At 50.0% G+C, this 24,400-nt stretch overlaps 2 protein-coding genes across 5 annotated transcripts in view; one reads left to right on the top strand and one right to left on the bottom strand.

The window, feature by feature from the left end:
• CEPT1 (choline/ethanolamine phosphotransferase 1) overlaps nt 1-6,314 on the bottom strand; it is a 31,194-nt gene extending 24,880 nt beyond the window's left edge. For all 3 annotated transcript variants that reach the window (XM_086476720.1, XM_086476719.1, XM_086476721.1), the window contains exons 1-3: nt 6,289-6,314; nt 4,163-4,564; nt 365-512 (exon numbers count right to left, since the gene is read on the bottom strand). In XM_086476720.1, the coding sequence (XP_086332846.1) occupies nt 365-512; nt 4,163-4,558 (544 nt within the window). In that variant the 5' untranslated portion in view covers nt 4,559-4,564; nt 6,289-6,314. The remainder of the gene's footprint in view (nt 1-364; nt 513-4,162; nt 4,565-6,288) is intronic.
• Nucleotides 6,315-6,424: 110 nt separating this feature from the next.
• Nucleotides 6,425-21,607, top strand: DRAM2 (DNA damage regulated autophagy modulator 2). Of its 2 annotated transcripts, XM_086476452.1 has the most exons (9): nt 6,425-6,459; nt 9,640-9,735; nt 12,108-12,265; nt 12,975-13,042; nt 13,605-13,744; nt 16,211-16,388; nt 19,764-19,846; nt 20,797-20,889; nt 21,266-21,607. In XM_086476452.1, exons 3-9 carry the CDS (start codon nt 12,135-12,137, stop codon nt 21,371-21,373), a joined length of 801 nt encoding a protein of 266 aa, XP_086332578.1. In that variant the 5' UTR covers nt 6,425-6,459; nt 9,640-9,735; nt 12,108-12,134; the 3' UTR covers nt 21,374-21,607. The 2 variants fall into 2 exon arrangements, with proteins under 2 accessions (XP_086332578.1, XP_086332579.1); XM_086476453.1 differs by lacking the exon at nt 20,797-20,889.
• The last annotated feature ends 2,793 nt before the right edge of the window (nt 21,608-24,400 follow it).

Genomic DNA, 24,400 nt, shown 5'->3' with positions numbered 1-24,400 from the left:
TTAGGCTTCATTCCTGTCTTGCAATTGCTTTACAGAGATTCAATCTAAAACAATACAGAAGAGCATTTTGACAACTGCTTCCAGAAAACCGAGAACCCAGAGGCTGATAAAGCATACGCAGGAGGCTGCTGGCTCAGACTGAATTAGTCACATGCTCAGGGTGGTTTTTTTCCAGTGTAATACAAGACAAGACATTCAGTTGATCAAGAATACTCCTCTATGGGAAGCAAGCTGACCGAAAAGCTATACACTCAGCAATATCAGCTGTCCTTTTCTCCAGCAAAGAAGCATTTTTCTGTATTGTGGATTTGATCCTGAAATAAAGTTATGTAACCCTCATTACTTCAATTAAAAATTACAATACCTGTGGAAAGTGAATCACAGCCATGATCAAAAAGTTCTCCTAACGGCGTACTGCTATTTGTCCTTCTTGCTTGTTTTCCATCTATAGCATCCAGCGACTGGTAGATGAATAGGCCACATGCACAAGCAATGTATGCCCAGGGAGGTGCCTGAGAAAAAGTCAACGAGAGTAAAATACTTTTTAAGCCTTAAAAAAAAAAAAGCCTGAAGGTGACATTCTCATGCAGTAGATTTTCATTTGCACACACTTCCTCACCCCAGGCACGGCCCTTCCAGCCGCTGGCCCTTGCAAGGGCAGGCAGAGGGGGTTACGATATGTGAAATGGCAATAAAACAGCGACAAGAATTACTAGTTTAGATTAATAAAGACTGCACGTTTGCTAAAGCAGGAAGCTGCATTGTACCTCTGAAAAAAATTACGGTACGTTTGCAAAGTGGCACACAATTAAGTTCTTGTCTCGCTCCTCTTTCCAGCAGGGGGGCGTGTAAGTTGTCCGAGTGATTTAAAAACACCAAAACCTTCTTAGTCCCCAAAACGTACAACTGTGTCACAAACACTGAGCTCATCTTCACAAGACCCGAGTGAGGTGTCACGTACTAAAACGCTGCCAAGTACAGGGTATCACCAGCTGCGGTGGCATTTGAGCACGATGTCACTGCAAACTGCTCCGACTTCTGGAGTTCACGTTCAGCTATTACGTTCGCCGAGGTCTGCAAAGCTTCAGCACTCTGCAGCACAGCGCCTCCGCCACCAACTCTTTCTTTCTGTTACAGGGTAACAGCAGCTTTGCCAAATCCATGTCAGTAACCTTTAATATCCATGTCCTGTACGGCAATTTTTACTTTTACAGAAATACAAACACCAAACCCCTGCTAGACCAAAGAATACAATTCAAGCTTTTTTCTATTTTGGTATTCGAAGGAGAAACCATCACAACCACAAAAGCCAGAGGGCTGCCATCAGTCTGTCTCAGTTTACACATCCATAGAACAGCTATTACTGGATATTTTGCAATCTTCACATTTGAAAAACCTTATAAAAGTGAGCATTTATGAGCAGCTCTATTTTACAGACCACGCCAAGAAAATGCAAATACAGCTTAATCAAGGTGACGCCTCTCGAAGCTCTGCAGTCCAGCTTCTGGGCCACACAGTCATGACTCATTCGTGGCACATCAACTTAAATATATTCCTTTCTACAGCTTGCATTGTTCCTGCTACTGTGCTTTACTAAAACAGTTCATTCTGCCTCAAAAGCTGGCACCTGGCTCTGCTTTTAGCAGTGCATCTATGCCAACCAGCACAAGAGAGGTGAGGGGGAAAGGTGTCACCCAGAAGCAGAGGACCACATTTAGACAAGGTTTTGATGCCACACAACTCCAGCCCGCAACACCGTTTGTTTCTCACGTACTCACACGCAATGTTTAAGTTACCTTCGGGGTCAGACAATTTTTCTCTAGAAGCTTTAAAAAAAAAAATGGGACTGCTGGCTCTTCCTTCTTAAACACTCCTTTCGTTACCTGTGCAGGTGTTTCCACTCAGATGTTATTTCTACCCGCCTAAGATTTCACAGCTCCCTCTCTTATCCAAGTCTTTTTTCCCCTCCTTTTTTTTTCCTTAAACAAAAATCCAGGTACCATTCCATGGCTCAGCACTTCGCTAGCTGGGACCCCCCCCACTAAACTGGCACTAGAACTATTTGTGTCTCATTTTCTTTTTGAGGCTGCAGGCGATAGCTGCACCCCCTTGGCTACACCTTTCACCAACAGGAAGAGACAAATCACTTTTGAAACAAGCAGAACTAAGGCCAAGCTACAAGGAAGAGATGATTTACATTCAAAAGCAGTACTGCTTTCGGGAAGAAAAAGAAAAAAAAAAATCTGTTTCTGGAATTTCAAAGCCCCATTTTCTTCCCCAGACATCTACGTGACACTTAAAAAGCAGCTCCACCGCTGCGATGGCATCCTCCCTGTCGTGCCAGCACACAGGGCCGCAGTGCCATATGGCAAATCAGATCAGGCTGAAAGCTACCTCAGCAGAAAGTTATTTTTTCAGCTAAAGCGAGAAGACAAATCTCATTCACCTCACACAAAGTAGCTCTCAAACTGTTATACACCGAGTGGAGTTTGAACCCCACAGACTACAGCTAACACTGCCTTTCTGACGTGGAGTGCAGCTCAGTGTGTGCTGCACAAGTTTAATTACCAACCAACACACAACTGTACTCTCAATTTTAAATGCTGCTCTGGTTCAGTGGCCTCTGCCAGTTGCTAAGGTGCCGAAATAGGGACAGGTTGAAGACTACTAATATCAAAAGCCTCAGCCCCCACGTAATGCTGCGCCGGGGGTAAGCGGGAAGTTAAAGCCATGCAACAACGCCACGGCCTGAAAAAGGAAGGAGCTGCTCTAAGTATCCGCTGCTCAAATATAACACTCACTTTTTTATTCGTGCACCTGCCAAATTCCACAGGTTGTTGTGAAACTGTCTGTTTCAACAGATTGCTAGAAGAGGCAAACGTCCCTTTACCACACCACGTGGAACAGGGATGCTGTGAATGCGCCAGCCTACGTGGGGGGTTTTAGAGTCCGGCTGGAAACAAACCATACGCCGCTGGAGCATGAAGCATGTTCCCAGCCTCAGCTGGAGACTTGGTTACGAAGGAGTTCAGATATTTTAAAAGCTAGAACTCACGAGACATTCTCCAGCTACTCCAAATGCAATACATTTTCTGTACCAAATAATTCCCCTTTTTTTCAGCTTTTAACATTCAACATTTGAGTGACAAAACTTTTCCAGCGCACAAAAATGAAAGTCTTCAAGCGCCTTATGAGGTAACTCTAGTGAGAGAGAAAGTCTTTGACACCAGTAACTTGAAAAGCCTCGTAAAGACGGAAACCAGGGATGACAGGAAGTGAAAACAGTTCTCCCGAGGACAGGTCAGGAGCTTTCGGTGCACTCAGAACAAAGATTAAAACGACTGACTTTCATCCAGCCTTCTCACAGCACGGGCTGCTCGGGCAGCACGCTCCTCAAAACAACTCTGTGTTCCCACAGCTCGTCCCAGGCTGTACCCAAGGTCCTGGCCAGAGCAACACGAACCACCGGGGCCCGCACCGGGTGAAGGAAGGTGTCCCTTCGGTTTCGGCACGCTGGGTTTAGTCACACCAGCACGCAGGAAGCGGCCGGCCTTGCTCTCCCAAGCTGGAGCGCAGTCCCTCGCCTGAGCTCGTGTTCCTCGCTCTGTTGCAACCCTAGCCGGGCTCGGGGGCAGGCTCAGCTCGCTGCCAACCGAGTCACCTTGCGCTTCTGGTTGTGTGGTAACTCTAGAGCAGGACACTGAAGGCGACTGACGCAGTCACGAGCAGGGAAAGTAAACAGGCAAAAACCCTGCGTGCCACACACGGCAGCGGCAAATCCACTTCTTAACCGCCTGCACATGGCCTCAAGCCTGTGGGGCTGCAGCTTCCATGCAGCAGGTCCTCCACAGCTGTGACCAGAGCAGCCATTTCGGTACTAGACCCCATTTCACACGGTGCATTTGGCCAGAGGAACCGCTGTTCCGCTCAGCGAGCGGCACGCTACGCCCAAAACCTGCAAGTGCTCCTTCTGCATGCAAGTGCTCACACGGAGGCACAGACACTGCCAACATTCATAGAGAACAGCTTAAACTTATGAAAGCTGCGGGCTGGTCAACGAGAAACAGTTCTCCACAAAGACAAGAACGCACCAGACAATGGTCCCCGCTGCTACCAGACGACAGTAACCACCAACAAAGACCGTCAGAGGTCCATAACTTACCTGTTCTGTAGCTGTTGGGCAGTAACATACTAATAGCAGAGTTGTAAATATATTTATTAACAGTCCAATGATGGTGATCAGATTCGGGGCAATCCAGGCTGGAACTCTTCCAACTAACCATTCCCAGTAACCTTGCATTAGGGGTTCAAGCAGGGATCGTCCGGCACTCTGATATTTGTGTTCTTCTAACCGTTTCAGCTGATGCTTTGACAAGGGAGGTGTAGGCAACTGAACCAGTTTGCTCAGCACGCATCCAGCAGCAGGACCGTGACCGCAGCCCGCGGGGGATTCCAGGTGCGACTCCCCACATCGCCTCTTTATGTTTCGGTGCCCACTCATGGATTGGGCGGCCTCAGAATTTTTCTTTGGCAGGTAGCAGCTGTTACGGAGAATCATAAGATCCTGCAACAGAAAGGGTTGAGACAGACTGAAGGTGAAGAGCACCAATGATATTTTAAGATATCAAAAGTTTCTAGGCGCTGCTCTAAGGAGCGCTTCATTTGCCAGCAGCAAACTGAGAAGATTTTATAAAAGTCGTCCCTTAGAAAAGAAGAGTATTTGGAGAATTGCTGAGGGAAACAACCGTTCTCAATGCAGTTATGAAACAGCAAGTTGCACCTGTTTACTGTCCCTGCTGCTTACTGGAGCAAGTATCCTGCAGCCACCAGCCTGTATTTCAACAGCAAGCGCAACCTACACCGCACCACTGACTTACGTTACAGGCACAGGCAGTCCCCCCGCACCCCTCTCACAGGAGAGCTAGCTGTACCTAACACACACCAGCTTATCAACTGATGGCACTAAAGAATTCTCCCTATTTGCAGTGGTTTTGGTTTAATTGCTTTGAAGCAGCTTTGCCTCCTTGGTGAAGCTGAACAACCACCCAAACGCAGTTAGAAGCTGCTTTTTTTTTTTTTTTCAGATCGCTGTTCCTTATTTCAGTTTTGCTGTGGCTTTTTTTCTTCTCCAAATTTAACCCGGCTCAGGTGAACGCTCATTGTCTATTCAGCTTTTAAGATATCATGCAGAAGCTAGAGAGCTTTAGCGGGCCAAAGGCAGCCTACAGACACCAGCATGAGGCGGCTGTGAAAAGAAAACACAGGGTCAGGAACAGCATTTCCAGCGCAAACAAGGACCCTCATGATGTTCCATCTCCCTTGAAAGCAGGTGACCAGAAACACAGACCTCCCCACACAAGCTAGAGGAGAAGGAGTAGAGAAAGGAAACTAAAAAAGAAAAGTTTGCTGTTTATCTACAAAAGCCAACCAGAAAAAAAAAAGAAAAAAAAACTAGTTGTGAAGCCTAGCAGAGTGAAGCTAGAGATGGGAAGAGTGCAGCTATCTCTGAAGCCATCAACAACAAATATACCGGGCAGGGAAAATAAGCCATGTAAGTCAAAGGTCAATACTGGCAAAAGAACAAGTGCTCTCATTTCCACTCTCCACAGCTTAATCAAGGCAATTTCCAACAGCAAAAAGCCAGCCTCGGAAAGCCCTAGCAGTGGGAGGAGAGGAGAAAGCAAGCAAACAGGGCCTTGCTTAGGCAGGACCTTGATAAGTTCGGGAGCAGGCTGACCTGCACCCATCCGATTATCAGGAAATCGGACTTAGTCACCTAGGAGGTCCCTGTGGGTGTTGTCCAGGGCGACCCAAAAAGATTAGTTCCAAGGCAGAAAACCATACGCTTCTCCTCTCTTCCTGAAGGGCCGCTCCCCCCGAGGAGAGAAAACAACCAAAGACCGCCTCCCCCCCGCAGACAAACCCCACACCGCCCAGCAGCCGCAGGACTTTCACCCGGGCCTGGCCGCTCGCCGGCAAACACCCGGGGGAGCGGAGGGAGGACAAGGGCACCTCCCGGCCCAACCAACCGCTTCTCCCCCCGCCGGCAGGAGGCAGCCCCCGGGGGCGGCCAGCACCCACCCGCACCCAGGCCGGGCGGTGGGGGGGGCGGCCCACCGCGCAGCGCAGGCCCAGGCCCCCCCTTCAGGGGCCTCCCCCGCACCGCGCCCCTCTCCCTCAGGGACCCCGTCCCACCCGGGGGAGGGGGGGGAAGCAGCACACAGAACCGGGAGAACGGACCCGGTCCCCTCACCTCCCACCCGCCACCGAGGGGAACCCGGCGTTTACCTCCGTCTCCCCGCACCGGGCGGCGCTTTTACGCCACTTTTGCGACGGCCGGAAAGGAGGGGGGAGGGGGGGGGCGGAGGGGCAGAGGGAAGGGGCGGGGCGAGGCGGAGAGGGGCGGGGCGGCGCGAGGCGGCGCGAGGCTGCCGCGGGGACGGCGCGGGAGCGGCTGAGGTAAATTGGGGGGGGGGGGAGGGAGGGGGGGAAGTCGCGACCCCCCCGCGGCCCCGTTGGGCTCCTCGGTGCCCCCTCCTCGGCCTCCTCCTGCCCCCCCCCCCCCCCCCTCAACGAGCCCCCAGCGGCCCCGGAGCCGCCCGGTCACCTCAGGCGTGTGCCCCCCCCCCCCCCCGCTTCCTCCCCTAACAAATGCCCCCCCCCGCCAGCCCCAGCGACCCCCGACACTGTCCCTGCCGCCCCAGCGACCCCCGGCCACCATCCCCCGTGGGCTTCCAGCCACCCCCCTGCCCCGGGGACCCCCGCCGCGCCCCTCTGGCCTGTCGCCTCGCAGCCCCCGGGCCTCCCCTGTCCCCGCTCCGTCTCCCCCTGCCTTCCTGCCCCGCCGCTTTCCTGAACGTCCCCTCCATCCGCGTCCCTTTTCCCTCTCTCTGACCCCCCAGAGCCACCCCCCACGCTCCGGCCGCCTCCAGCCGCTCTCCGTGACCTCGTGGTTGCTTCACTTCCCCGGCCGTAACGCGGGAAACTCGTCTCCCCTGCGCTGCTCCGCGTACTCACGGAGTTTTAGCTGGTTTTCTCCGGTGGGACAGGCTGGGCTGACAGGTAGCGTGGGCTCATGCTGGACACTGAGCTCCTGGGTCAGCTGGAGCCACCGGCCGGCGCCGGGGTACACCAGGTCTCTGAAACGGGCATCGGTACCTCCCTAGGTCATGGCACGTCGCGCCTGGCTCGGTTTGGTTTGGCGCCGGGCCGTTCTGCTGCTTCCCCAGTGGGGTAACAGGGGCTTAGCGAGGGCACAAAGATCCTCGCTGCAACCCTCTGGAAGCTGACCCCCCTATCCGAAAAGATTTAACAGCAACTTTTTTGGCGTCTGTAGCGAGAAAATGCTCAAAATGAGTCCACTGGCATTACCCTGCAGTGGGAACAACAAAGGTGACACATTTCCTACTTTCTTACTTCTAGTCCTGTCAGGATTAGCAACCTTTAACCGTTGTTATCGGTTTGACCCCGGCAATAAGTTGTGCAAATGAACACGTTCCATCCCTTTCTGACTCATCCCCATCCAACCTTCGCGTTTGCTTCCGACGCTCAGGGCAGATTGCTTTGTCTTTCTTCCATCGACACCGCGTCTGTTGGAGTAGTTTGTAAAGGAGTGGCCCTTTGCAGGGCTTTATCTCTGCCTGCCTTGCTGGGAGAGCAGGGGAGGGGCAGGTTGACTATCAGGGCATCGGCTTTAATTTTAAAATTTCCCTTTTCCTCACACACTTTGCCCATCTTTTCAGCAGTAGCATTCCAGGTAACGTTAATGGTCTCAGCCACCTTTCATTTTCATCTGTAGTTTCTGTTCCTCATGCTCAGGCGTGCACCTTGCTGCTGCACCGTGCTGCTGCGTACTTCCCCATTGAAAGAAAAAACTGAGGTGGTTAAAATCTCATTTGCTTTTGAAACACTTCCTTGACTCGCTCTTGATGATCTGATTATGCCTATCACAGAAAAGATCTGTGATACTCAATCTGTGGCTTAAAAACCTCCTTAGGACACGGAAGTGCCTACAGGGCAGGATCAATTTTTAAGAAAATGGTAGCTGTGTTGAAAAGAGAGGCCATTGCCACTGTGTAATCAGCTGGCAAAGGACCTTGTGAAAAAACAAGGAGGTTGAGTGTATTTTCTTTCTCACTGTTGAAAACAGTAGGATGGGATGAGGTGTGTTAATTTATTTCAGGACCTTCCAGCTGGCAAATGGCAAGGCAGGTCCATCAGTTCTGTCCTGCCTCCCGGGGATTTGAGGTGCCTCCTTCTGCGCCTGGGCTTGCCCAGACGCTGCGTGTTCGGAGCCCCGCGAGCTGGCAGCGACACGGTGCTGTCAGTGCGCGCAGCGTGTTGCACAGCACACAGCCTGCGTGCGGTGTAGACGGTCTGCCCACACCGGAGTGTGAAAAAGGACGTGATTGCACTGAAAAGCTTTGAACAGGAAGATGAAGGCAAACGATAAGAATTCAGGGAGGATGTTGACAGAGCTAAGAAAGAGAATTTAGTGAGGAAAAAATTTACGAAACAGTTTTAAGTGTGAGTTTCTCGGGGGTTTATGTTTATGAAAGTAAGAGGACCAGAGCTGTAGTTTTCTGACAGAGCCCAAACCAGCTCTAATCCCCACGCTGCTGGGATGTACTGGCCTGCAGCTGCGTTCACAGTAAGAAGCTGTGCCTCACCAGAAATCTCAGGGTGCAACTGGAGCTTCCACACAGCTCTTGACGCCTGACCACATGAAAACCAGCATCATTTGTGTCCAGGCCTTGGCTTCGGGCTGAGTGACAGGTCGCAGAGGTGCCCCGCCTGGGCTGACAGGGCTTGCTCTGGAGCAGACGAGCTGCCTGCGTGGACACGTTGAGCGTGTAATAAGGGCAGCATCCGGGGGGAGGTTGGGAATCGCTGATCTGCTTTCCCGAGCTCCCCTTCAATCGATCTGCGCAGGCACGCGAGTGCTCCCGGCAGGCGGAGGATCTGCGTTGCCCGTGAGCCTCGCCCCAGCCGGGCTCAGACCCGCCGCATCCCCCCGGTGCCCCAGCGCCGCGCCTGACCCGTGCCCCAGCGTTGCAGACATCCACGCCAGCGCACGGACAGGGGGGCAGCGCGGGGCGCCTCCTCTCCAACGACTTCCCCCGTGTGTGAAAACAGCAGCTACTGGTGTGGAGAGAAGACAGGGGTTGGGGGGTGTCTGGTTAAATGCAGGGTGCTTCAGCACCCATCCTGCCACGTATTTCACATAGCACCAGCACCACGTGGGGGTGCCCGTCCGCAGTGAAACGGGATCGGCTCCGTGTCCGTCCGCTTCCCTCGGTGAAAGCAGTGATCTGAGGCACCGGGTTCAGGTGCATTCAAACAGTCCCATCCAGTTGGTTTTATTTGAAAGTGTCTTGCTTCAAGTTAAATCTTTGTGTAAATCTGTAAATCAAAAAGTCTTAAACACCTCTTTTCCTGCATTTCTACCGTCCTACACGCTTCACTCCTTAAACCACTTGGAACAGAGGAAGGACATACTGTGCAGGCCAACAGCCATCCAACCCCGTGTCCAGTCAGCAGCAATGACTAACAGAAGGTGCTAAGCAGGAAAACAAATACTATAGAGTAAGAGGTGTAGAAGTACCTCACATCTTGATTATTTTCCTTTCTATCTCAAAGATTTAGGAAGAAAATGAAGCTAATGGTGGAACTTCACCAGAAGGATGACCTTGGGCTCCCCATGAGGTGAAATATTTTTGATGCCCTTGTTCTCAGGTATGCAGCATATTGGTTTGTTTGTTTGTTTTCAGGCAAAAATCCGTTAGCTCAGAAATAAAATTACCATTCAAATGCTAAAGGAAAAGTAAAATCTAAGCATCAGACTGACTGCTCGAAGTTTTGAATTACATGCCCAGGCACGCAATGCCATGCAAAATACGCATTTCTCTTTCAAATTCCCAATTTACTCATACAAGAGATGGGATTGTGATGTATTATTCATTCATTACCATTTTTACCGCATTTCAGTCTTAAAATAAAAGTCAACATTAGAGGGTAAATGTTATACTTAGCTCAAAAATGAAAGCTTAAGGATAAGAAAGCAGCGACTTTAATTCTATCACCCTCTTCTTATTCACTGCATCTCCTGTTGGACACCCTCACCTGCTACCTAACACCTTCCTACAAGCAGCTGAACCTTTAATTTTCCAAGGATGTAATTGCACATTCTTTCAAGGGTTATCAGTTGGAGTTGGCTTTTGCTACCCCCAGGAGAATGCCAGAGCTGATTTTTTCTTGCCTGAACCACTAATATTCTAGGCTGAAAAGCAGCACAAACACAAGTCACCAGTTTCTGGTAAATGAGCAGTTCTCGTTACGTGTTGTTATGCATGATGTGATCAATCTGTCAGCCTGGCTCTCCCCAAGCTCTCCTAGCCGTGTGTGCCGGCAAAGGACAGCAAAAAGAGATGACCAAGGTCTGCCTGGGACCAAATACCTCCTGTGTGCAGTGAGTCCACGTCAGAGGAGCGCTGAGGTCTCCGAAGTGAGGTGCAAAGGAGTTGATCAGCTCTGATCTCTTGCAAGATTCACCCACTTTTGTTTCAACTGCTTTTTTTCTCCCATGAGACTTTCTGTCCTTGGTGGTTCCTCTCTCTTTCTTCCTTTTTCTTCTTTCGTTCAGTCTCTCACTCTCTAGGCAGTGCCTGCCTCCTAAAACCTCTCAGTGCTGCCCTCCTTCCTGTTTTGTCTCAACATTATTTTGCTTTTCTCACATACTGCTTGATCTTTGCCTGGATCCCCTTGGATCTTTACTCTTTATTAGCTGCTCTTCTCCTTTGTCCTGTTTCACAGCCCATTTACAGTCTCCAGTTTCAACTACGCTTAAACCCTTTCTGTACTCCTCTCCCCAGTGTAAATGTAAGGGAATGCCATCAGGAAAACGGCATAAAACATGGGGCCAAGTCCAGCCTAGAGAAGAGAAGGCTCAGGTGGGATCCCACCTCCCTGCCTGAAGGGAGGGTGCAAAGAGGACGGAGCCAGGCTCTTGGCAGTGGGGCCTGGTGACAGGACCAGAGGCCGTGGGCACAAACTGCACCACGGAGGGTTCCCCTGAACATCAGGAAAGACGTTTGCACTGTGGGGATGACTGGGCACAGGCTGCCTGGAGAGGCTGTAGTATCTCCATCCTTGGGAGATACTCAAAAGCTGTCCTGGGTGGCCCTGCTTGAGCAGGGGCTTGGGCAAGGTGACCTCCAGAGGTCCCTTCCCACCTCAGCCCTTCTGGGATTCTGAAATCAGCTCAGTTTATTGTTGTATTTGAAGCCATTCAAAAATTACTTCCCTCCAGCAGCAAGAGCAGAGGGGAGTCATGGTTCTTTCTGCCTGAGCTCCCCTGAGGTGACCCAGCTGCTCATTGTCGCTCTTGGAGAACTGGAGGCAGAGACCCAGATGGGGCTGGGACCTACGGCACTGGATGGGGCGAGCACAGCGTTGGCCATTTCACTCCGCTGCAAATGGACCTTTGCCTCCCCCCTGTAAAAGCACGGTGGCTGCCGTGCTGCCACCAGGGATAAGGAGCCCTTGAGGCTGAAAGTGGTGGCCGGTAGCAGTCAGCTCGTGCTCACAGAGAGTGGTGCTATAACAGACGTCCAGTCACACAGCTTGACAGGTAGTAAACAAGTGCAGATACTAAAGTAATTTTAGGTCATTTCCTCCACGTCTGCCCCGTTGATTGTTAATGGAAGTTGGAGGCTCCCCAAGAGCCACTATCCATTGAACTGTCACTACTGGGACACGTTCTCTGTCAGCCTCACTCATTCTAACATGCTGTTATGACACAAGGGCAAGAAGAAAATAGAGTCAGTTATTCACAGTGACCCACTTGACCTTATTCTGGCAGCAACAGATGCTGAGACATGTAGTAAAGTGACACGATTGGCTTCGTTTCTCAGGATCTTGAAGAATTTCAGAATTAACATTTCGAGGTGTTATTTCTTCTTATTTGTGATTGCTTTTGTGCCGTGAAGTCAAATGTTCACTTTGGGTTTGGAGGGCAGTATCAGATTGCTGTACTTGAAGCAGCTTGCCTCAAGAAAAACAAAACCTTCGTGAAATCTCAGTAAACCTTTGTATTTGCTTCCTCACAGTGTTCCGAGTTCGACGTCGGCACTGAAATGTGGTGGTTTCAGCAAGGCCTCTCTTTCTTGCCTGTGGCTTTAGTTGTTTGGTCAGCTGCATCTTTTGTGTTTTCATACATCACGGCAATCGTCCTACACCACGTCGACCCCTTGGTGCCCTACATCAGGTCAGTAACGGCCGTGCCACGGCCCTGCTCACCTACCGTAGCATCGCACTGGCCTCGCGCTCCGGTGAATTCTTCCCCAACGCCAACTTCAAGCAGCAGTTCTTCCCTAACAGCTCCAGCTTGAAAGGCACTGGCCGGTTCAGCGGCGTTTTAAGGACACGTTCGCACAGCCACAGCTGACAGGCCAGGCTTTTGCACAGAGACGGCTTTCAGCGGGGTTACACACAAACGCCGCTGAACCGGCAAGCTGGGGGGGCATCTCCAACCCTCAGCTCAGAGTAAAGCGTCTTGCTGTCACCAGGTTTGGTGGCTCCAGTAAATCCATACAATAATCCATATCCCCAGCTGCATTGCATCAGGGCTATGCTCATGGCCTAGTTTTGGTCTTTCGGTTTTCCAAGTTCTTCGTTTTTCCAGTTTTAACACTCTTTATTCACCTTTTGTGGAATCAAGGTCAATATAAAAGAAATAGTTATACCAAGTATGTTCATTCCTTGTTCTGAGGACAGCATGTCTTTATCATATGGTTTTCTACAGCTCTAAAACTAGCACAGAGTGGTCTGAATAATGAGAAATTCAGCGAGAAATACCTGGGAGGCTTTTTACAAATCTGTTTCTTATGGTTCCTTTGTAGACTGAAATAAGTAAAGTTGTGTTGCAAGTATTTTTAGTATAGATAGATACGTATCACCCCATTTGTCTCTTCCAGTGATACAGGGACAATACCTCCTGAAAGATGCTTATTTGGGATCATGTTAAATATTTCGGCTTTCTTGGGTGAGTATAGAAAGCTGTCCTTGGTGAACTGCAGGCAGGTCTGGAATGCACACAGTTTTAAGCAATTTAATGTCCTTATTCACATCATTAGGCAGCCCGTAATTCTCAGTAAAAACCTAAATTCTAAGCAATCAATCTTAATGTTCTTAAGCAATTCAGAGGAAGGGGCATGGCAGGAATGTTACCCACAAAGCCAGCATGACAACTGAAGATTTCAGAAGGCCAAAACTGTGTTTTAAAACCCCCAGTGCGTTAGTAAAAGAAATAGAAATGCAAATTCAAGGCAGTCACCTTACTTGTGCTGTGGTTATGAGAGGGGGGGAAAACAACCTAGTATGTCTTTCAAATGAAAGAGATTGGAAAAATCCAGTGAGCCGGCTTGGTTACCGTTATATTATTCCAGTTTGGACTTCCAGGTTCTCAGCTTTCCTATTTCAGTGTACCATAAGACAGCTTTTGTATTTTAAATCGTTGCCTCTGTTGCTCAGCACCTTCCCAGTTAAAAAAGGACAATCTGCTCATCAGCTGAAAACCTGACTGCGTTTGGGTTCTTCGTTAACAGGTGTGGCTACCATGTACGTCCGTTATAAGCAAGTTTATGCTTTGAATCCAGAAAAATCCAAGATCATCAAGCTTAATAAGATTGGCCTCACACTAGGATTGATGAGCTGTTTTGGACTTTGCATTATCGCAAATTTCCAGGTTTGTGCTTTGCTTGCAACATCCTGGGGCTGTCCAGAGTTGTGTGTGTGTTTGTTAACTGAGAGAGCTGATAAAATGGGGGTTTTTACTGAAAGCAAACCTATTTTTGTCAAATTCCCTACAGAAAACAATTCAAAAAATAAGTTTCTGTTTAGAATTTCTTACTCATGATTTGCTCTGTCCACTGGGAGTTGTGAGCAGCCCTTCAGGAAATTCCAAAACACAAGAAACACGCTAAGTTTTGCAGAAAGCAAACTCACCTTGGATCTCCTTATAGGAGATTTGAAAGCCCTAGCTCCAGATTGAAAGGCCACAACTATATTGGATTTTGACTCAGGAGAACCAGGTACAAATGGTCGAACATTGTTACAACCATCGGTAAAGCCGACGAGAACACCCAACCCCACAAGAAGTCCAGCTCTCAGAAATCTGCCGTCTTAGGTATATTTTCCTTCAAACCTGTGCAATTCTTGCAAATACTGCAGCGTTAACCAGCTTTTGAATTTCACCATCCCAGCGTCTCTGGTTTTTTCCCTCCCCAATACTTCCCACCCCTCAAAAAAAACACCTCAACAAGGGATATTCTCACATACCACACCATCAGCAGGGCCACATTCTACATGGTTGGCTGTTAACTGCAAGGCAGTTGTGCCTTTGCCAGCCTCATCGTCTTAATTACCTGCTGGATTTTGGGGGCTCAGTAGCAGTGCCTTTAGCCACTGGGAGCTGCAGTGTCACCGTGCTCTCCTGCTGGATTAGGGCCAGGGCAAAGCAAAGAGGAAAAGCTCCTGGAAAGCTCCATCTTTTTCCCTTCTCCTTTTCCCCTAGCACAGCTCTCCAAGTGCTTCAGCAACCCATGTCTTAGAAACCTCATTTATTTGGGATTTTTTGGAGGCCTTGATTCATTTACTTTTTTCTAGAGCCCCACCTATACCCGGAGGTCACAGCCTCCCCCCCACCACAACCACAAAGCAAAAGCCTCCAGGCTGTGTTCGACTCCATGATTTCCCTCCAGCCCTGGTCAGGAGAGGGTATGTCTGCTTTCTGTAGATTTCAAGATAATCAAAATACAGTCGGGGCACGTTAATTTGTTAACTAGTTTGTGTAACGTTTAATCTTGAGCAAGACAAAACTGGGAAGCGATGTACCTGCATATCCAAGTGATGCTGAGGACTTGTCGAAGGCCACCCCAGAGGCAAAAGGAGCTAAAGCCCCCTGGGATCCACTAGTTACTGAAGACAACCGAGGTGTGAAAGTACACGGAGATGAACAAAGGGATCACAGGAACAGCCGGCACGCAGAGAGCTCCGGCAGCTCTCTCTGCTGGGAGTCAAAGCAATAGCACAGGGCTCGTCACGGGAGGGTTAAGTCAGTCTGTTCAGCCCGTGCTGGTGCTTTATTCTAGCTGTGGCTGTTGATTTCCTCTCATACAGGGCAAAGGTTTCTCTGGTGGCACCTCATCATGGACAGCCCTCGGAGCACACACCTTTGCCACGTGGTTATTCGCTCTTTAAATGGAAATTCCCCCTCCTGTGACACTGCAGACACAGCACTTCCAGTTCCTCTGTGCATACAAGGTGCCCACGGAGGTTGTGAGGAGGAGGTGACTCCAATTCCTGATCTTAATAGTTCCTCAAACACACAGACAGTCTCGTGCTTTAGGGCGTAAAAGGTCACCCGCAGGACTGGGGTGCCGCGAGGCTGCTGGGCCTTGCACTGCGCGATTGGCAAGAGAAGAGGTTTTGGTTCCTGGCTTTGGGTACCTGCTTAGCCAGGGATGAGAGGAAAGGACTGAAGACAACGTGATTTTTCAGGGCATAAATTTTAATTTGGGTTGTTTTTCTTGGAATAACTTCTGGTTTTAATGATTTTTACTGTTTGGCAGTTGATTCTCCTATAGTGTTTTTTAAGTTCAGAAGTATTACTGCTTGATTCAACCTTGTTCCCTCGGAGTATTCAAAGATCCCAATTTGACGAACAAGGCTTACTCAAACTAAAGTCACAGAAGCGCTTAACCTCGTTAATTTTAATCCCTTTTTGGGTGTTAGAACTGTGTTGTGTTTATCCCGTATTGTGTTATTGTTCATAGACGTGCAGATTCCTGGGACAGAATGCTCAGTAGACAGCCTGTTGTCACTCATTACCTGCCCAGCTGCAGGGCTTCCTTCATCCAGTTTCTGTATTACTGTCCGTTATGGCTAATGAGAACAGCTCTTCCAAATTCCTGTAGCTGAGCTATAGCTGTGACCTCCAACTTAGCCACAAGAACTTAACCAAAGCAGCAGTACCGAGGGGCCGTGGGGCTTCCAAGAAGAGTCTCCAAAGTACTGGCACGTTCCAGAACTGCTCAGTTTGGGATGCGAGAAGGTCATGGTGTGGGCGGAGTGCTAAAGGTTCACAGAGAAAATTGTTCCCAGGGTCTAAAATGAAACCAGGTTCTGTCTGAGCAGTGCTTTCTTTCCCTAGAAATGTATCCTGTACTACATACACGTGGTTGGAGCCTGCCTGACCTTCGGAGTAGGAGCCGTGTATATGCTGGTTCAGACTGTCCTGTCCTACCTGATGCAGCCAGAAGTTCACAGCAAAGACATCTTCTGGATCCGCCTGACCGTGTTGCTCTGGTGTTGTTCAAGCATTGTGAGCAGTATCCTTTCGCTGTGCCGCAGCGCCGTGGAACAGGGCAGCCTTCACAACTGACAGTGTTTGCCCCTACGTCCATTTAACCCCCGACGGGAAAGGCCTCTCGTCTCTACCGGCATCGCTTGTGTCTCTGTTCATTTTCTGTATTGCAGCCTGGGAACTTGAGGAAAAAGGGAACCATCAGGTTAAGCCCACAAGTGAGTCACTAGATAATAAAAAGAGGTAAGAGGGATGGTTACCACCCTTTCTCCTCTCCATTCCTCCTGCGCACCATAGACTGAAAATGGCAAAAAAAGAGTTTACCACAAAGAGGTCCGGCTGTAGGTGATGAAAGATGGGGAGACAGGGAAGTGGACTGAAGAGATGGGTCATTTTAATGGAGGGGAAAAGCCAGGTAAGAAATAAAAGCGCCCGCCCCCTGGTGACAGGAATGCTGCTGCAAGTTTTATAGGTGGGTGCAACGGGAAGTTCAGGACGCAGTGTAAGAGAACGCACCACTGCCCCAGCACCCGCAGAGGTGCTGCTCTGTGCCAGCTGGCCCCCAGAGCGGGTTTAAGGTGCTGGCATTTGTCAGAGACAATTCTGGAGCATCTTGCCAAGGCTGAGTCAGAAGAGACGTTTGACCTCTGATCTCCCCCCCTGCCCATCCTACAGTTCAAAAGACATTTCTGCCCGGCATTGCCTACAACCTTCCCTTGGCCCTGGAATCCATCATCCCCCCTTAACTTGGAATTCTGAGTGCTGGGAGCAGCTGTGTGTTTCACAGAAATATGGGCAAACCCATCAGAAAGAGAGGCCTTTTTCCTGCCCAGAGTCACTTCACAGTTAGGAGACTGAGCCACAGCAGCTCCTCTGCACACCCCGATGGACCTAAACATTGCATTTTGAAAATCAGGACTCAGTTTTGCATCAAACAGGAACTACAACGCTAAAGCTTTCAAATTTAGAATTTCTAAAGCCACGAGTGCAATAATCACTGCTTAAATGCTGTCCCTTCTGCAGCTGAATCAAGGCCACCAATTTAATCCCCACCAATTCCACTTATTTGCAAGCTGGCAGCCAAAACCAACGCTGAACCATACGCCCCATTTCCCAGTGACGGTGCATCTGGCTGAGCTCCCATTCCTGCCGCTGCAAGACTCTACCATCTGTACTAGTCAGGCAATAGCCAGGGCACAGGCTGGTTATCTATAAAGACGTGAGAAGGGCCCTCACCTGCTGAGGAGGCTTGACAGAGCAAGGAAGTCCTCTGTGAGTCTCTGCTGCCCCCAGCAGAAACTTTTGGTGGTAGCAAAGAACGGGATTTTGAGCTTTGAACAGTGAGGAGCCAGGTACAGCTGGGGAAGACTGTTCTAGTCAACATGATCTGCTGCAAGTTAAGAGCCTTTTACAGATACCAGAACCCCACAAACCTCATATCTGTAGAGGTTTTTGAACCAGCGTGATCTAACCAAAATTAGAGGGAAGTAAAGCTGTAGAAATAGTGATATATACGTACATAGGTATGGAAGGGGGAGAAAGGGGAAATTGTCAGAGTATTTTTCTAAATTAATGGCTCATAACGTAATAAGGGAAAGATGGTAACAGGGAGGAGTCTGTGCCCAGAGCTGAAATGGTTGTAACTGGTACTGGAGGCAGAAGGAAACATACATTTTGTATCAGCCATGGTGTGGCCAGCAGGAGCAGGGAGGTGATCGTGCCCCTGTACCCAGCACTGGTGAGGCCGCACCTCGAATGCTGGGTGCTGTTTTGGGCCCCTCACGACAAGACAGACATTGAGGTGGTGGAGCGTGTCCAGAGAAGGGCAACGAAGCTGGTGAAGGGTCTGGAGAACAGGTCTGATGGGGAGTAGCTGAGGGAGCTGGGGGTGTTTAGTCTGGAGAAGAGGAGGCTGAGGGGAGCCCTTATCCCTCTCTCCATCTACCTGAGAGGAGGTTGTGGTGAGGTGGGGGTCGGTCTCTTCTCCCAAGTAACAAGCGATAGGACGAGAGGAGACGGCCTCACCTTGTGCCAGGGGAGGTTTAGGTTGGACATTAGGAAAAATTTCTTCACCAAAAGGGTGGTCAAGCCCTGGAACAGGCTGCCCAGGGGAGTGGTGGAGTCCCCGGCCCTGGAGGTGTTTAAAAGACGTGTAGACGTAGTGCTTGGGGACATGGTTCAGTGGTGGCCTTGGCAGTGCTGGGTTAACAGTTGCAATCAATGACCTTAAAGGTCTTTTCCAACCTAAATGATTCTGTAATTCTATAGAAATACTCCTGATCCTCTGCTGGAGTGAAACAGCAGGATTGCCAGCACAGGCAGAGCAAAGCCGTTAATTACCTGCTCTGCAACAAGGGCAGGATGGGAGCCAGTTATTTTTGTATCACAATGATTAAATTCTTTCCATTGCAGTAGTAGCTCTGGCAGGTAACTACCAGCTGCTAAAGCTGCACCTTTTAATTAGCAGAGAGTTGGGTGTCCTGCATTCAGATCAGTAACCAGAGCTGCCTGGACCACTCACATCAACTTTTAAACAAGCTTTGGAACTCTGGGTTTTCAGAGACATGTTTGTGCCAGGAAGTTCAGCCTTGTTCACCACCAAAATTAACCTTTCACATCAGGAGGCTCTTGATGTTTAATCACATTAACGATTGAAGAAGTTAATACCTTAATCCTATGAAGATCAGATCTTCTGTAACTTACTGCTCCGAGTTTCCTTTATAAAGGCAGCAGCACTGCTGTAGCGTACCTTCCCTCTGGAAGGTGATGAAAAAGTGGCACCACAATCACTCTAGAAAGAGCCCAAATCTCTGATCAAATGAGGAATCATTGTCACGTGGGGCTTTTCCTCGGCTGCTGTACCAAAGCATTCACCAAACCTTGAGTGAACTAAAAGGGAAACAGAAAAGCCAATAACCCTTCCTGCTGCAAAGTGACACGGTATTCCAGCCTGTAACCCACGTATCGAGAATTCAAGGTGGTTGAGAAGTTGAAAAGCAATCAGAGAAAGAGGTCCAGACACTATTAGCCTGGAAAATACCCCTAAAAAAAATAATTCAAAATTCTAAGTATTCACATTTGAACATAGTTTAAGTGCTTTCATAAGGGTGCTATGTTTGACCTAGGAGGCAGCACAAGATGCAGCACACAGAGAACAAAGATAATTTAGATTAGAATTGAGGTTTTCACGTGACGGTAAGTAGCCAGTTGGAACAACTTACAAGGTGAACGATGTGAAGCTGCCCGTGCCACCGCTACTGGTCATTATGGTGAGGAGACCCTGGGGAAAACACGCTGGGATCTCCTTACAGCCTCAGCTTGACACAACCCAGAGCTGAGGCTTAACTTTCCACGTTGCTCATTCTTGGTCTTGAACCTTCCTTAACGTATTTCTTTACAGTGTTCATCTCCTCGGTTGTCTTATACAGCGGCCTGTATGGAACGAACCTAGTGCAGAAGTTGCACTGGGACCCGCAGGAAAATGTAAGTGGTTGAGTGGAGAAAAGACACAGAGAACAAAACCAGCTGCATTCTTTGCAGTGACAAATGCATCTGGGCACTGGCTGCAGTTGTGTACATGGACTTGGCATGGGAGAGGACAAGTGAGCTTTACCAGTTGAACCAGTATGCAGCTACTTGCTGAAGTACTGCTCCGAGCAAAACAGTTGCAACTTCAAGTGTTATTTTAAGTTACTTTTGCTCACGGGCAGTAATTGAACCGCCTCAAGGAGCTGTCAGACTACCAGCCTGGCTGGGCTGGTCAGCGATGCCCAGTCACTGTTAGACGATAACTGTAAATAACGAATCTCATGTGCCAGCAGCACAGCGGAGTTCCTGACTGCTGCCAGGGGGTGTCTGGTGGAGTCCAGAGGAGAAAAAGGCCAAAGGACACAAGTGATGGAGCTGCCGTTGAACTGATAAGTGCTGGGCAGTGAGGGATCCCAAGGGGGACAGAGAAAGGGCACGTAGGTCTTAACAACTCTGCCTGTCTCCCTGGCCCTCCCCAGGCGCTGCTGGAGGTGTGGCACTCAGTGGGGGAGATATTTTGCTGGCTGGTTTTGAGGGCTTTTCCCACCCCTCCCTTTATTTAAAGCATAAGGAGCCTCTTGGAAGTCTGCCTACATCCAACGGAGGGCCTTGAACCTTGCTTGTGTAAAGAGGTTTTGCTGTTGGTCCTGCCAAGCTCTTGATTGAGCCTTCAGGTGGACGTTAAATCCCAGTGGGGCTCATCCCAGCAGGTGCTTTCCTGGTCATTCTCACTTTTCTGCTGAGTTCAGCCCTTCATTCTTAGAGACTCCAGCTACACTAAGAAATTTTGGTCTCCGAAGGGCATAGTAGTGGATGCGGGATATGCGCAAGCCATATGTGCCATTGCAGGTTCAAGAGGAGCTTTTCACACTGATTGTTTTTTTCCACCTCTCACTGTTACACAGGGTTACACAGCTCACATCATCAGTACCGTCTCAGAGTGGTCGTTAGCATTCTCCTTCCTCAGCTTTTTCCTCACCTATATCCGTGACTTTCAGGTAAAATGAAGTTAAGTGCTCTGCTTCTCCAAGCTCTAAATAGCCTGACATGATGCAAGATGGGTTCTCAGTCATCAAGGCTGGAAGACCTGTAGCATGAACAGCCCTGAGCAGTCCTCGCTTCCTCAGTGGGATCTACCCCTACTGTTAACATCAGACTAGCTTTAACCAGCCTCACTTATGAGATCCATCCCAGGGGACGTGTGCTCTAGGATTGCACGGCAAAGGATGGAGTCAGTCCAGAAAAGCTTGAGAGTCAGGCTTGTAGCTCTGCAGCTCATCTGCATTTTGGCGCTTCATCTGCCTGCTGAAATGGGCCGTGCTGGGCGGTGACAAGCCGGCTAACTCGGATTTTCTTTCCTTTTTCCCTCTATAGAAAATTTCCCTGCGTGCAGTTGTCAGCTTGCACGGACAAACCCTTTATAACACACCGCAGAGCTTTGCAGCTGATGAGCAGGCGCTGCTGGTAGCGGGGAGCATCTAATGAAGGTGAAGAGAACGTGTTCTCAGCACAACTCAGGAATTTATTCGCAATAACGGTTGATATTTCTAAGCACTTATTTTGTATAAAAAACAAAAATAATTATGAAGCGATTGTATTGTACTTGACCTAAAGGGCTTTGCTATTAACCCACATGGCAATGCAAATGTTATCAGTATTGTAAACGAGCCTGTAACATTTCTACACATGCCAATGTCATGGAAGAATTAAATGAAGGTTATTAAAGCGTTGTGTCTCCTCATCACTTCCACCACACCCAGTTTTACCTCCCCCATCCCTTGCCCTCCTCTCTCCAGCATTCCTCAGGCCAAGTCCTTTCGGCTGCACGGAGCCCCCAGCCTAGAGCCGGGCTCCAGCCTCGTCCACACCTGCGGCTCCCTCGCTGGGGCTGACCCGTGACCCGCACACTGTGCCAGAATGGCAGGACCCCAAAGCTCATCCTCTGAGCAACCCACAAATCTCTGAATTTCTTCCCTCCCTCCCTCTTCCTGGCAGTTCTTTGAGTGACGGACAGGTTCATCCCAGCGGCCACGCGCAGTGTCCCTATTGCACAAGTCTAAGGAAAGTCAGACTGCACAGCCCCATCCCGCTCACGCAAGGGGGACGCCCTGACTCTTGAGCACAGAGTGTGACACGTGTCCTTGCAGCCTTCATGTCCCTAATGCTCCCCTGAGACAGTCTCCAACCCAAGAGCCAGCTGCTCATTCCTCCTGCTGCTTCCAAAAGCTGTCGCATGGTGCTGCCAACCCTTAACCTGACCTTGCAGCTCCTCAGGGTGCTCCAGAGGTTGAGCTCCACAGGGCTTTCAGCGCGAGACCGCCAGAAACCCCAGGATGTTTCTACTGAGTGTTTTCACGGGGACAACCTCCACCCCCCCCCCAGTATTCTGGTCCAGACCAAGCCAGAAGCCTTAAAAATACACATCTGCTCTCGTTCTACCAAAGGGGTATTTGCTTGGACAGACCCCCACAACACATTGTCAGCAGCTGCCTTTGAGCCCTGTTTAGCAGGAACAGCTTAGCTGCCCTCCAAAATTATTGCTCAAGCCTACAGCGACGCAAGCTCTAGCATGCATGCCCTCCCCTACCAAAACAGCTTATGTTGGCATCTTCCCTGTCCTGGGGGTGGGGGCAGGTAAAGGACCAGGAGAGGAATTTAAGCTGGAGGCATCCTGGAAATCCAAGCAGCTGCCCCGGGCAACTTTCTCCCGGACTTAAAACAGGAGGTGTCCATCACAGTGGTGCTTTATTTGCACTTACTGCCTGGTTCAGCCCAGAGCCAAAAACCTGTCAAATACTGAAGTCAGTGGAGTAAAAGGACAAGTAGAGACAATTAACATGGAGTCACAGAGACCCCAAGAGCTCTACAGCTTGGGCAAGTTTTCCCCAAGTATTGTACTTTGGCTGCTGATTAATCACAGAATGGTTCGGGCGGGAAGAGACCTTGAAGACCATCTTGATCCAACCCCCCGCCATGGGCAGGGACACCTCCCACCAGACCAGGCTGCTCCCAGCCCCATCCAGCCTGGCCTTGAGCACTGCCAGGGAGGGGGCAGCCACAGCTTCTCCGGGCAACCTGTGCCAGTGCCTCACCACCCTCACAGTAAAGAATTTCTTCCTAACGTCTGATCTAAATCTCCCCTCTTTCAGTTTGAAACCATTTCTCCTCATCCTATCACTGCACTCCCTGATCAAGAGTCCCTCCCCACCTTTCCTGCAGCCCCCTTTCAGCACTGAAGGCCGCTCTAAGGTCTCTCCAGACCCTTCTCCTCTCCAGGCTTAACACCCCCAGCTCCCTCAGCCTGTCCTCACAGGGGAGGTGCTCCAGCCCCCTGAGCATCTTTGTGGCCTCTGGACCCACTGGAGCAGGTCCCTGTCTGTCTTGTGCTGGGGGCCCCAGAGCTGGACGCAGCACTGCAGGGGGGGTGTAGGGACCAGGGCCTCCCTGGAGAGCTGCACACTTTCTAATGAGGCAACATGTAAACCCCAGTTTCTGGTGTAATTGCTACGATGTAAAAACCATGATGTTTCAGCTTGCAGAATCCTTTGCCTCATTTAAGTCTCAGGCAAATGGTTTAATCAGCAGATTGTCATGACAGTGACATACTGCCCTGGGTTTGCAAAGCCCTGATCCCTGCTGGGAAGGGGCGGGGGGAAGAGAGCCCTTTTCCTGGTGTGAAAAGGGGGAGAAGCAAAAACCCCATTCATTCATTCATGCAGCTTCTCAGGAAGGCTCCAGCAGGACCCTGCCAGCTCACAGGGCTTTTCTCTTCTTCCCCTTGGTGCCTGGCACCACCTTCCCTTCATCTCCCTCCCCTGGATCACTACCAGGCACAGAGAGGTCTCTCCTGACAACAACCTTCAGGCAGGCTGTCCCCAGGAGCAATTCCTGCTCCATAAAGCCCCAAGTTTCTCTGTAGTAGCAGCACTGTCATGAGCCAGCCAAGATAGACCAACACATGAGCAATCAGGAGACTGAGCTCTGGGAGGACTTCAAGTTCTACCTAAACCAGCACATTCCTGAGTTTGAAGTTAAAAATCCACAGTCCCCCCAAAACCCACTCTTATGCTCCCCCACCTGCTGAGCACCACTTGTGGTTTTCTTGCTCATTTGCAGATCCACGGAAGTTCAACCTCAGAGCATCAAACTGTTCTCTGTTCAACAACCTCCCCAACACCAGGAAAACCCTCTTCCTCCTCTCTCACCCTTTTCCAAAGGGACAGGGAGGAGCAGCGCCCAGGAACTCCTGACGGACTGCTCCAGAGACATCACTGCCTCTTTCTCCTCCTCCCCTACAGTCCCACCAACGCAGAAGATTGCTACTGAAGGGCTGCTCAGTCCCCTGAGGGCTGGGCCAGTTCCCACGTCTCCTGCCAAAGACTTTTGATGGCCAGTCCCCCTGCAGGAACCTCCGCACAGCCTGACTGGGCTGGCTGAGGGAAGTTTGAAGATGCAGGCAGCCAACCCAAGACCCTCAAGGATCTGCTTCCCTCACTGCTACAGGATTTC

The sequence above is a fragment of the Leptosomus discolor genome, chromosome 21 (genome assembly GCF_034619465.1).
Source record: "Leptosomus discolor isolate bLepDis1 chromosome 21, bLepDis1.hap2, whole genome shotgun sequence".
NCBI lineage: Eukaryota > Metazoa > Chordata > Aves > Leptosomiformes > Leptosomidae > Leptosomus > Leptosomus discolor.
This window is presented reverse-complemented; position numbering and strand designations above follow the sequence as displayed.

Bases quoted from the DNA above. Each gene is read 5' to 3' on its own strand.
- DRAM2 (XM_086476452.1), top strand. From the start codon at position 12,135: ATGTGGTGGTTTCAGCAAGGCCTCTCTTTCTTGCCTGTGGCTTTAGTT. The intron at 16,389-19,763 runs GTATCCTTTCGC...ATTTCTTTACAG, and splicing joins TTGTTCAAGCATTGTGAGCA to TGTTCATCTCCTCGGTTGTC. The intron at 19,847-20,796 runs GTAAGTGGTTGA...ACTGTTACACAG, and splicing joins ACTGGGACCCGCAGGAAAAT to GGTTACACAGCTCACATCAT.